Source organism: Empidonax traillii, unplaced genomic scaffold (genome assembly GCF_003031625.1).
Source record: "Empidonax traillii isolate 1590-97213 ecotype Southwest subspecies unplaced genomic scaffold, ASM303162v1 scaffold769:size436185, whole genome shotgun sequence".
NCBI lineage: Eukaryota > Metazoa > Chordata > Aves > Passeriformes > Tyrannidae > Empidonax > Empidonax traillii.
The window spans coordinates 422,692-435,133 of NW_020955962.1; the positions used below are offsets into that span (position 1 = coordinate 422,692).

A 12,442-nucleotide genomic window follows, 5' to 3' on the forward strand; every position below is an offset into this window, starting at 1 on the left:
TGTCCCGTGGATTAAGCATAACGAGACACCAGAATTGTTTGAACACTTTACCCCTTCTCCTTTTTCTGTTTTTCTCCTCTTTTTAAAAGAGTGCAGGAGGGGGATTGCCAGGGGGAGAGCACTGTACATCCAGGGTCACTTATTTTAACCACTGCAAGACCAAAATGAGGGATGAAGTTATTCCTATGTGAAAAGAATTAAAAATCACCTTTTAGGGGTTGCATTGGGAGAGGGCAGCAGATGAGTTTTCTGGTGTCTGGTGAGATGAAGAGCAGAGCACTATTTTTTTTATCCCTTTTTTCCCTCCTGAGAGGAGCAGGCAGGGCAGGCAGGCAGGGCTGCCAGCTGGCAGCAGCTCTGCAGAGCTGCTTGGGAGAGGCAATGGATCCTCTTCCAGCTTCCTTTCTGCTCCTGTCCGGAGGGAACTGCTCGTGGAGCTTCTTACAAAAACATAACCTTTGGTTGCCACTTGTTGTCTATTGATCCTTCCAAAGCTTTTCTTCTTGCCAAACATAAATGAGTCCTCTTGGTAGTTTAGGTGCTCTGGAATCTTTATTTACAGGCAATTAATCTGGCCGTGGGAGCTGTTCAGTGAAATGAATGGAACAATTTAAGATGGTGATAAAAGGGATGGAGGGAGATGACAAACACAGGCCTGGAAATATCATTATGAATCGAGAAATAATTTCCCCCAGGAAGTGGCAGCTTTCTCATCAGCCATCTAATGAGCTAATTAGAGCAGTGGAGAATAGAGCTGAGGGAATAATCCTGGCGTGGCAGAAAGGAGCTGGACCCAGCTTGCCCCTGCTGCCTGACTGCTCAGCATCTCCAGAGGTCCAGGTTGGAAGAGCTGAGGACATAAGAAGGGGTAACCTGGATGTTTGGGTTGGTTGATGAAATAAGAATTCAGCTTGATTTTTTGACACAGCGACTTCAGCACACGCAGAAGCGCTGCAGGGTATCACAGCGGAGCTTGAATATTGGCTCCCCACATGGGTGTTCCCAGTTGTATCTGACTGCTGTGATGAGGAAACTCAGTTTCCACCATTCTAAAGCACTTTCCCTGCTTGCTTCTGTTGCAGTGAAAGTCCTCATGGGGAGAGAGCCTCCACAGAAGACTCGGTGCAGGACGTCACGGCCGAACACCACACCAGTGATGACGGTAGGCACAGCCTCTGGGCTGCTGGGTTAACTGGTGCAACCAGCCCTGGGGGGAGGCAGGGAAGGCGGTGCCTTGGAACTGAAGTTTAGAGTTAGCCCTAAAGTGGAGTTTGAATCAGAACAGCCACTCGAAACATCCCGTGCAGCGTTTGATGCCAAGAAGCAGAAAGGTGTAGGATCGACAGTAGAAGGTGGAAGTTGCCTGAGTGTTTTGAAAGTGTCCCTTCTTCTCAGGGGTGTCTTGTGTTAGCAGCAGGCCTGGGCACACTCCAGGCTTGGATTTGGAATCAGGGTGGAAGCACAGAGCCAAAGGCTGGATGTGTTTGATCATGCTCTCCCACTCCCTCTGCGTGTACCAGGCATTTCCCCTGTCGGTAGCTCTGGCAGGGGGGTTGTGAGTTCTCTGAGCCCCAGTGGTTCTGATTTAAGGAAGGGAGCAAAACAAAGTCAAAACCTGTTTGTCTTCCACTCACAGCCAGGTTTTAGGGTAGGGGGTCCTGTGGGCCTCTCTCACTGATAATTTTTGGGTTTCCTTGGGAACCTCTGTGACATTTTTCTGGTCTGATCAGTGAAAAGAGGTGCCAAGGCTGGGAATTTCACGGTATTTCCTAAGGAAAGGTGGCACTGCAGTTGTGAGTGTCTGTTGTTGATACTTCCCAAGCCTCCTCCTGCCATAGGGAACATCCTGTGAGCCCCATCCAGAGCAGAGGAAAGATTAAATTACTGGTGTGAAACGATGCCTGGAACACTGAGCAGCATGGAGAGCAGACTGACCCAACCAGCACAGAATTATGATTTTGTTCTTGCATTTAGACCCTTTGCAGTTGTCTGAATGAGTTCTGTGATGGTTTTACTTGTGACCTCAGTTGTAAAGGTGGAAAATAGTGACCATTCCCTTAAAATCAGGTGTCGCCCTTTTAGAGCTGGTTGGGAATTTGCTCAGCAGCCCTGTCAGGTGCTCCTGTGCTGCCTCTCTGCTTCAGCAGTTGCCTGACAAACCCTTCCCAGGGCATCCCTGTGCCTCCCACTGGTTTCATGGCTCGGTGATCTGAAAGGTCTTTTCCAACCTAAGTGATCCTGTGATATCTCTGGTGTTCACACACCAGTGGTAAAGTAAAGGATGTTCAGAAATTGCTGGGAAATCAGTTCTCCCTCAGCAAGGTCAAGCACTGGCACAGTGATTCCTCACCAAGGTTGCTGGGAGGAAGCCTCTGGGAACGAGACAAGAGTTCGCTCTCTGTCTTGAACAGAGTGTTCTGTCTGACAAGTGTTAGCTCTTCAAAATGCATGAAAATGTGTCCTTTTGGAGTTTGCATCTAAGAGAGAGCAGTTTAATGGCTGTGATGAAGGACAGGCCAACTCATCTCACACGTGCATGAAACCTGGGACTAAAGCCTGCAGGCTCCCACACTGGGGTGTGCACTGGGGCTGTTTCTGGAGGGGATTTTTAGGTCCCTTCTGTGACTGAAGGGGGGACAAGAGTGAGAAATGAGCAAGTGAGAGATCAGAGAAGGACACTCTTCTGCAGCCTCTGGAACTCGACTGCGTGGGGCCCCTGAGCAAGGTAAAACTGGGAGGTGTTTTGGATGGAGTTCCTACATGGAATATTCCATAGGAAGCATTTGGGAGGGAGTTTTTGGCACTGAAGCAGAGGAAGGAGCTGGGGCTGTATCTCTTTGAGGGAGCTGCAGGGTCTGGTTAAGGGTGGACTCTCATGTCCTGACTGAGCTGTGCAGAGTCACACCTTGCTCACACCTGTCAGCAGGGGCAGCACCAGGACCCAGGGATGGGTATTCGTGGGTTTTTATCCCTCCTTCAGTCTTTAGATTCTTTAGCACTTGCTTCTCAAGCTCTTTGGAGAGCCTGGCATTAATCTTCCCAAAGCAAAGCTGTCATCCCAGCCACCCTCACTTGAAGGAAGGAATTTTGGGGTGGGGGGAGAGGTCGTGTTTTGAAGAGCATCCAAGCTGTTCATCAGCCTCACTGGACAAGTGAGAGGGCACCCTGGTTTGAGACAGGTATAAGAGGTCAGAAATGCTGAAAAACAAGCAGATGATATGTTTGTTAAATTACATGTATGAGTGGAAACACTGTAATCTGCTGCTTTCCTGCCCAGGCTCTCAGACTGGCAGGGGAAATTGTTTGGCTTAGCCTTATTGCTCTTTATTCACACAGCTTTCTTGTCTGAAAGTGTAGTAGGAAAAAGCTACTGGAAATTAAAGTCTAAAATCAGTTCTCTGGAGAAGAGCCAGAGTCCTAAAAAGCAAATTGGAAACATAAGAAACCTGAGTGCTGCTCTCATCTGGAACAATAAACACTTCCTAATGAAACAGATGGAATGTACCAAACCACACTCCCATCCCCTTCCTAAATGCAGGGGGACACCAAAAAGCAGCATAATTGGGGTTTTCAGTGTTAGGAAGAAACTGGCTCCAGAGGCAGAACAAGCAAGAGGAAAGAAGGAGCCAAACATGGATCCCCACGTGCTTGGGGGAGCTGAGAGCTGCCAACGTGGGCCAGGCTTTTCCCACCCTTCCCAATCCCTGGCTGGTTGCTGAGGGCTGATAACGGGATTTTGTGTGAGGCTGACCACAGGCCTACCTGAAGTGTGTGGTTCAGAGAATTCTGAGCTGTTGGGTTTAGTAAAGGAGGAATTAATTACTGTTTGGGGGGTGGATCTGACAGGTCCTGTTGCCATTTGCCCTCAGTCCTCGGTCCCTTTGTGCTGAGTAACTCAGATGCTGGTGGGGCTTTTTGGGATGAGATGCTTCTGCTCTGCTCCCTCAGCTTGGTTGATGAGCTTCAGCTCCCTCAGATGGATTTACACCATGTATTTTATCAATCCTTGCCCGCCTGTGAGCAGCCATGGAGTCCCAGTTCTTGAGTGTCTGCTCTCCCAAGGAATAACTGTAAAAGCTGTGGCTCATGTTTGGCCTTCCAGTGGTTTTTTAGCTGGCTCTTGCACTGTAGAAGCTTCCTGTGATGCAGGGTTGATCTCTGTATGGAATAGCAGATCTTCCCTTGTCCAGGAAGAGGAAGCACAAATCTCTCTTGCCAGGAAAGAACTCAATTTCCATGGACTGCTTGGCTGTGTTAAAGCTCCTTTAAAGAAATGAAAGAAGTCCACTGGGGCTGTGTGGTTGAGCTCATCCCCATTCCCCTGATTCCTCCCTAGAATTGGGAGCTGGCTTAATGTATGTTTAGATTCAACCAGTGTCAGATTTTTCCAAGTCTTAAAAATAATCCACGTGAATTTCACATTGATCTTCCTGAGTGTCTAAATGCCCTTATTGTCCCTCTGCATAATACCAGAGTCCTGCAGGGACCTGGATCAGTGGCTGGTTGCAGACAGGGCAGGGCTGGAGCTCTCGTGGGAGCTTTGCAGGCAGGTTTGGAGCCCGTTGTGCAGCTCCAGGCGTGACCCCGCTGTGCTCGGAGCATCCCAGCTGGATGGAGCTGGGAAGCAGCCCCGGCCCCCCATCACTGCAGAGAGCACAGCAGTGGAGGCACTGGATGTTTTCCTGAGCTTCCATGGCAGTTGGATGAATAGCAAGGCCTCCCACGGTGCCAGAATCCGGTCTCCTGGGTCAGGTGAACCTCACAGGCAGCAGAGATTTCCCTCTCAATAGAAGCTTTATTTCTGAAGCAGCTTGGAATCGAGAGGATGTTTCCCTCCCCAAATGCTAATAACAACTCCTGCCTGCCTGGGAGGTTCAGTTTAGCTGCCTTGAAGGCAGTGTACCCTAGGCAGAGTGTTGTCTGGGACACACCTGGTTGCTACCCAGCTTAGAAATGCTTTTTTGGTTTAAGAAGATGCTAATTTTGCCACTGCCACTTCCAGCCTTGTAGGCTTGAATCGCTGGGAGTGGGTTTATGACTCGGAAAACATGAATGGAGAGATGAGGCAAATGCTGAAAGCGCAACATCTGCAAGTTATAGGGGGGTTCCCCTCTGAATTTTGCTACTTCAAAAGACCACAGCCTTGAGAGGCAACACTTCATCCTCCTCACGCTCTCGCCTGTGTTCTATGGGTTTAAACAGCTGAACACCGAATAAGCCCAAAGGTTTAGTGAATTGTTGTTTATTCCCTTCTGTCTCCTAGAGTGTGAGCCCATAGAAGCAATAGCAAAGTTTGACTACCTTGGCAGGACAGCACGAGAGCTGTCCTTCAAGAAAGGAGCCTCCCTCCTGCTCTACCAGCGGGCCTCGGATGACTGGTGGGAGGGACGGCACAACGGCATCGACGGCCTCATCCCCCACCAGTACATCGTCGTGCAGGACACGTATGTGACGCCCTGACCTTGCCCAGAACTCGGGGGGGGGAAGGGGGGTGTTCGTGGCAAGGTGTTGGCACCAGGTGGGGGAAAGTTCCTCCTTCAGCCTCCCCTGCGGGAAGGGGAGTGGGCAGAGCTCTGGGAGGTGTCGGTGTGTGTGGAGGTGTCATGTTGGGATGGTGCTGGGTGCCTGTTAAAGATGCAGAGGCTGGGATCTGCAGGCTGGAGGGGGACTTTTCAAGGGGGAATGGCCTTAAGCTGCAGGAGGGCAGGTTTAGGTTGGATATCAAGAGAAAATTGTTCCCTGGGAGGGTCGGGGAGGCCCTGGCTCAGGTTGCCCAGAGAAGCTGTGGCTGCCCCATCCCTGGGAGTGTCCAAGGCCAGGTTGGACGGGGCTTGGAGCAACCTGGGCCAGTGGAAGGTGTCCCTGCCCATGGCAGGGGACTGGAACTGGATGATCTTTAAGATCCCTTCCAGAAAACCGTTCTATGATTTGCAAGATATCTAATGATTCTTAAGAGAAAGACACCAGCACTGTGCTGCTGTCCTGTGTGTGTGTTTTCATACACAGTGCTGCGTTTGAAACTCAGGGCTGTTGGTCCTGTTTTTGGTTGTGATGTGCTTCCCTCCTCCTTCCTAGTGAGGATGGAATCTCAGAAAGGTCCAGCCCGAAGTCTGAAATAGAAATAAATTCTGAGCCACCGGAAGAAAAAGTGACAGCCAGAGCTGGCGCCAGCTGCCCGAGCGGGGGGCACGTCGCAGATATTTACCTTGCAAACATCAACAAGTAAGGACAGCCTTGCATTATTTTCCTGAACTGTGAAGAGCTTGGTGATAAGCCCAGTAAAATAGTCCCTTCCCCTGACAAAGGTTCATTAACGAGCACTGCCACCATTCTTCTCTGCTTCCCCCCTCTTCTAACTCGCTCGCGTTTTGCTGCCCTGTCTCTGTCACCAGTGTGGCCAATGCTCATTTAAAACCCCCCTGGCTGCTCTTCCCTATCCCCAAGGTGCCATCTGTTCCTGTTTTCCCAAATATGCCCTATTTTACAAGCTAAGCAGAGAAAGGGAGGGGAATGGTGGAAGGAGATCTCGTATCGTGTGTCCCCATTCGTTGTTGTGTCCTGTGACCCCGTTGTGTCTTGTCCACATTTAACACCTTTTGTTTGATGGGGTGGGGGGACAGTTCCTTCAGGAACTGGTGTCCCATTTTATGATAAATGCCATTCCTGAAGTCCCACCATCTGGCATTGCCTGTAACACTCTCTTTGTTTCTCCAGCACTTCTCACCTCAGGTTACTAACCATATGCTTGCAGTGAAACAGCACAACCCCCTGTTGCTCTAACCTTACCTTCTCTACCAGAAATGGTTGCTTTAGCCAACACTCAACATAGTAAAAAGCTGAAAAAACTCAAACCAGTAACAGACTAAATTTCATGATCTGTTATTTCATTTTTCTGGAGCAGACTCATCTTTCTGATTATTTCCTTAGTATTAAAACCCCCACGTCTCCACTGTGCAGTGAAGGTATTATGTGATAATTGCAGTTTGATGGGAGGGGATATTCTTAACCTTCAGTTAATTTAACAGAATGTAGTCTATAAAGGCATTAACAGAAATGCATCCTTTTAAAAGGTTTGGACCTGCTTATGTCCTCGAGAGCCTGGTCCTTAGTTATGGGATTCAGCAGAGCTCCACTGATATCTTTGAAGCCATGTTAATCTGCATCAGCTTGGGATCTGGGCTTTCTTTTATGATATTTATTGTCTGAGCCACTGAAGTAGCCATTCTGCCAGTTATGGAGAGATTTGTGTAATAACAGACCTGTGTTGGAGCTTCACCATCTGCTGGCTTTGGTAGTGTTGTGTGTAGTGTTTTTAAGAGGCCTGGGTAATGTCCACTCCAGTTGTTGTTTTTTTTTTTCCCCTTTACTAGGGAGCCTGATATTTAGCAACAGTAGCATAAGACTCATTTTGTTGTTTTTTCTTTAGGAATGAATCTTCTGACCTATGTGTGAACAGACTTGAGCAAAATTAAATCAGATGGTTTCGCAATGACAGTTGTGCCACCCACTGAATTATTATTTGGATGCCAAAATCCTACTGGAGTTAACACTTTCTTGCAGTTATTCATGGGGCTGGTGCTATATATAAATGGATCCTTCCCTGTATAATGGATGCCAAGCTTCAGACCTATGGCATAAAGTATTCTGCTGCATTGGCCTTCCTATGATTTGAGAGGAATCGTGCTGTCAGACCGCAAGGTGCTGGGGTAGAAACTAAATTCTTTGGAGCAGTTCATCCATTTGACATCATCTTTTGGTTTATCTGTAGCCCTGCATAGAAAAGTGCCTTGTGGTCCTGCCAGAGCCATGAAAAAGAACCACCTCTTACCACCAGCAAACATTGGAAACGATCATTAACCCCAAAGTGGGGGTTCTTTGCTTGCTGATCTCTGAAAATAATAACTTGATGCCTTGGGCCAGGAGCTTAGTAGACTTATACTGTGTCCTCCAGTCAAAAATTGTAGCTCTGCTCTTCGAATGTAATAAAAACACATCATCAAAACCTGTTGAAGGCACAGAGGGTTTTTTTTTTGTCTTCAAATACAAATTCTTTTCCTCTTGACCAAGTTAATCACGTTCCATCCAAGTATTTCTGTTTTTGCTCTGAATTTGCACAGCTGCCAGAACTCAGCCTTGTTGTTAGAAGTGTTGAACTGGAACGATTTATAATTTTCCTGTATCCGCAACCACTCCTAAAATCCTGGGTGTGTTTGTAATCTGGGTATCTTTTATGTCTCTTCCCATTGTCCTCTGTGTTGGTTTGGGGGGGGGATATCTTCAAATGACAGCTGGTTGTGCTTGTACCTGCTTGTATTGACTTGTTTTGCTTTTGTGACTGAAGGCAAAGAAAGAAACCAGAGTCAGGCAGCATCAGAAGAGCCTTCCGTCAAAGTGACAGCCATGGACTAGGTAGCTCACTGGCAGAACCAGCCTCCCCCGGAGCCATAGCCGGTTCCAGACCCTCATCTCAGCCCATTATGAGCCAAAGTCTTCCCAAGGAGGTTCCAGATAAGTGCTCCATCAGTGGCCACGGCAGCCTCAATTCCATCAGCCGACACTCGTCGCTGAAGAACAGGATCGACAGCCCCCAGATCCGGAAAACTGTCACAGCAGGGAGGTCCAAGAGCTTCAACAACCACCGGCCCATGGACCCTGAGGTCATTGCACAGGTAAGGAGGAGTGTCTGGCCCTCAAGGCTCGGCTTGGAAACTTGAAGGATGTTTTAATGAGGTGTTTTAATGTGAAGTCTGATTTAATCTCGTGTCCGTTCCCTTCTGGGAGATGGACCATCTCTCTGATGATGGGAGACTGCAGGGCCTGGTTAGTCTGGAGAAGAGAAGACTGAGAAGGTATCTTACCAATCCATGCAAATAACTCCAAGGGGTATCAGGGGATGGTACCAGACTCTTTTCAGTGGTGCCCAGCGACAGGACAAGGAGCACAACAAGTTCCACCTCAACATGAGGAAGAACGTTTTCCCTGGAGGGTGGCAGAGCTCTGGAACAGCTGCCCAGGGAGGGTGTGGAGTGTCCCTCTGTGGAGACATTCCAAACCCATCCTGTATCACCTGCTCCAGGTGACCCTGCCTTGGCAGAGGGGCTGGACTGGGTGATCTCCAGAGGGCCCTTCCTACCCCAACTACTCTGTGATTCTCTCAATGCAATATTAACTTACAGCACAGCTTGACTCTGCTCTTTCATCCTTGCTTTGTGAAAAACTCTGAGGCTGCTTTCAGGAGGGAATATAAACAGTCAGGTCCTTCCTCCATAAAAACTTGGCCCTGTTCATTACTCAGAATTTAATTTCAACAATAAAAAGTCCCCTTTCAGAGAGTGACACAGATTTCAAAGCTGTCAGCAAGGAATTAAACAATCATAACTCCAAGACCCGAGAAAAACGAAGTATTTAGTGTCGACTTAACATTCTCCTGTCAGTTGTGCAGACTCGCCTGTGGTGAGACATTGGAAGCACATGGAGCAGCACAGCCAAAATAAAAGCAGGCTGCTGACTCCTTCAGTGCTCCAATGGCATCTTTATACGCTCACAGGCTTCAGAGACTAGCTTTGAACATAATCCTGCTGGTTTTCATGAGCTGTTTATTCAGGCAAGTGCCTTGAAGTGAAGGGCAGGCTACAAAAAAAAAAAAGAAAATATGTAAATGTTACAAATTTCCCTCTTCCATGAAGGATCTTCCCAGGTGGATGTGCCTGCACTTGCACATTGCCTGTACCAGCTGTTTGCAGTATGGGATGGATGCATCTGTCTAAAGCCAAGGAATGCTCCAGGCTCGGATTACAAAGCCAGCCCTGGGAGACCTGACTGCTCTGCCTGGTTCAGGACTCCGGAGGTTTCTAAGGAGCTGGGGGAAAAATATGTGAAAATTAAACGTAATTTTTGTTGACAAAACAGCAACTCCAAATAGCAAATAAATCCAAATTGAAACCTGATGGGCATTCTGATGGAAGGGTGTATTTTGCTGTTATGAGTATCTTTAGCCCATTTGTTGCAGTGGAATTATAAAATACAGCCCCTGCTGCCTTCATATTTCCCTGTCCTTCCAAGGCTTTGGTTGATATAAATCAGATTCTTTGTTTTATCAATTAGGATCTCCTCTCCCTGCCAGAACATACACTCCATTGTTTCACTGGAGAAGAGTCTGGGGAGAAAAAGGAACGAGGAGGGGGAAATATATAAAAAAGAGGAGGGAGAAAAAAATCCCACTGTGTTAAATCAGCATTTCTTTCTGCCTTTTGACATCTTTTCAGACACCATCTAATAACCATTGTGCATCTGACATATTCCCCCAAATTCATAACTGAAATCTGCCTGGCCTCAGGACAGACTGGGAGGTGTCAGATTACTGTCTCTGCTTTCTTCCACCATTCCTTGACTGATTTACCTTCCCCACCCCCTGAAAAACCTCTTGAGGAAGCTGAAAAGCTGTGGCCAAAGTGTGAGTCACAGCAAGGCTGAGCTCTCCTGCTCCCCAGGGAATTCTGTGGGTTCACCAGTGTAGGTCCTGCTCCAGCTGAGACAAAACCCCCACGTTTTTATCTCCAAATTCTCTGTTTATTTGTTTGTTAATAACTGTAATATTTTGTAAGAGGAAGGAGAAGCGCCAGCTTGAATTTCTGTACACGTTTCTGGTATCTTCTGTGTGTTCTAAAATGCTAAAATTTTGAGTCCTGTGAAATACCTTTCTGGGAACAGCTCAGACAGCAGGAAAACCAGTGAGGCAGCAAGAGCACACGAGGATTTCAGCATCCAGTGTGTGACCCATCAGGGAGTGTCAAAACCATCAAGCCTTCAGCAATTTGCTCTCCTGAACTTCGTGTGCCAAATAAAGTGCCAGAGTGGGTGCTAATGCTTTGAATCCAGTGGGTTTCTATTCATTGCTGCATTTGGGGATTTTATTCATTTTTGAAACCCAAGCAGCAGTAAAGGACCAGATCAGCATCGAGGCAGTGCTGGCAATTATTTTCCTCCCTATTGATGGAAAAAAATTAGTGCTTATTGACTGCAGGATGTGATGCTGCACAGTTGGGCACAGGTTTCACTCTGACACCTCAAGGTCCTTCACCCAGGGTCAATTTGAGTGTTGGTGTTCACAGAATGGAAATAAATAGGTCATTTTCAAAGTCTTTTATTTATATAAATACACATATATACATATATAAATAAATATGTATGGTATAATATATTATAAATATATATTCATATAATTATATCTATTGATATATCTATATACCATATATTTATATAGATATAATTTATATAATAATTATTGTACATAATCTGTAGTAGTTGTCATTTATTATATATTCTATATTGTATGCTTAATATTTATTTTTATATAATAATATATCTATATTATGTATAGGTATATAGAGACATTTATACCTCTGTATATTTTATCTGTATTTATACTTTCGTATCTATATTTGTATTTATATATTTATATATTTATATATGCATTTATGTATTTATATTTATATTTGTATTTATATATTTATACCTATATTTTATATTTAAATAACATATATTTTATATATTTTTCTATATAGTCTTTATAGATATGTATCAATCAGTATTTTCATGTCTGGGCTGTGTTCACTGGGTCTCTCCTCTGTGTTTGCAGGACATTGAAGCCACAATGAACTCTGCTCTGAACGAGCTGCGGGAGCTGGAGAGGCAGAGCAGCGTCAAGCACACGCCAGACGTTGTCCTGGACACCCTGGAGCCCTTGAAAACGTCCCCCGTGGTGGCCCCCACCTCGGAACCCTCCAGCCCTCTGCACACCCAGCTCCTCAAGGACTCTGAGCCGCCTTTCCAGCGCAGCGCCAGCACGGCCGGGGACATTCCGTGCACCTTCCGGCCCGTCAAGTCCGTCAAAATGGCCACCCAGGTGAAACCTCCGGCAACTCGCCCAAAACCCGCCGTTTTCCCCAAAACCAACGCCACGAGCCCCGGCGTGGCCTCCTCTGCGTCCCAGCAGCCCAGCGACAAGTCCTGTACTGTGTGACGAACTCGATGCTGCTCCGCGGAGACACCTCTTACTGCTTCGGGTGGAGAGACTCTGTTAAAGACATTAAAATTCCTTAATTTAAGTGATTTTATTCCCCCCCCCCCCCCAACTGAAGGTTAGTTGTGAACTGCTGCTCGCTGCCGGGAGCTCTTCCCTAGAGGAAGGGAGCGAGCTGAGCAGTAACAACCTCGTCCCACGTCACTGGTGTGTGTGTGTGAGGCAAAACAGTTCCTGCCACGCTCGGGGAGATCCGGAATCGGGTCACTGTGAAGCTGAGCAGGAAAACACACACAGAGGGATGAGCTGGATCTTGGGTTTCTCCTTGATGCCCCGTCCAAGCGTTTGGGCACTGAAAGAAACGCTTAGTGGCATCCTGTTTTGGATACTGGTGTAGTGACTTGTATATTTCTGTGTTTC

General features: G+C 47.1%; 1 protein-coding gene across 3 annotated transcripts in view; it reads left to right on the forward strand.

The window, feature by feature from the left end:
• Nucleotides 1-12,091, forward strand: part of SRGAP2 (SLIT-ROBO Rho GTPase activating protein 2) — a 97,318-nt gene extending 85,227 nt beyond the window's left edge. For 2 of the 3 annotated variants that reach the window (XM_027901289.1, XM_027901290.1), the window contains exons 18-22: nt 1,083-1,162; nt 5,264-5,444; nt 6,076-6,222; nt 8,342-8,669; nt 11,639-12,091. In XM_027901289.1, the coding sequence (XP_027757090.1) occupies nt 1,083-1,162; nt 5,264-5,444; nt 6,076-6,222; nt 8,342-8,669; nt 11,639-12,022 (1,120 nt within the window). In that variant the 3' untranslated portion in view covers nt 12,023-12,091. Of the gene's footprint in view, nt 1-1,082; nt 1,163-5,263; nt 5,445-6,075; nt 6,223-7,426; nt 8,003-8,341; nt 8,670-11,638 lie in introns of those variants that run through there. The other variant, XM_027901291.1, reaches the window with a different exon arrangement.
• Nucleotides 12,092-12,442: the final 351 nt, after the last annotated feature.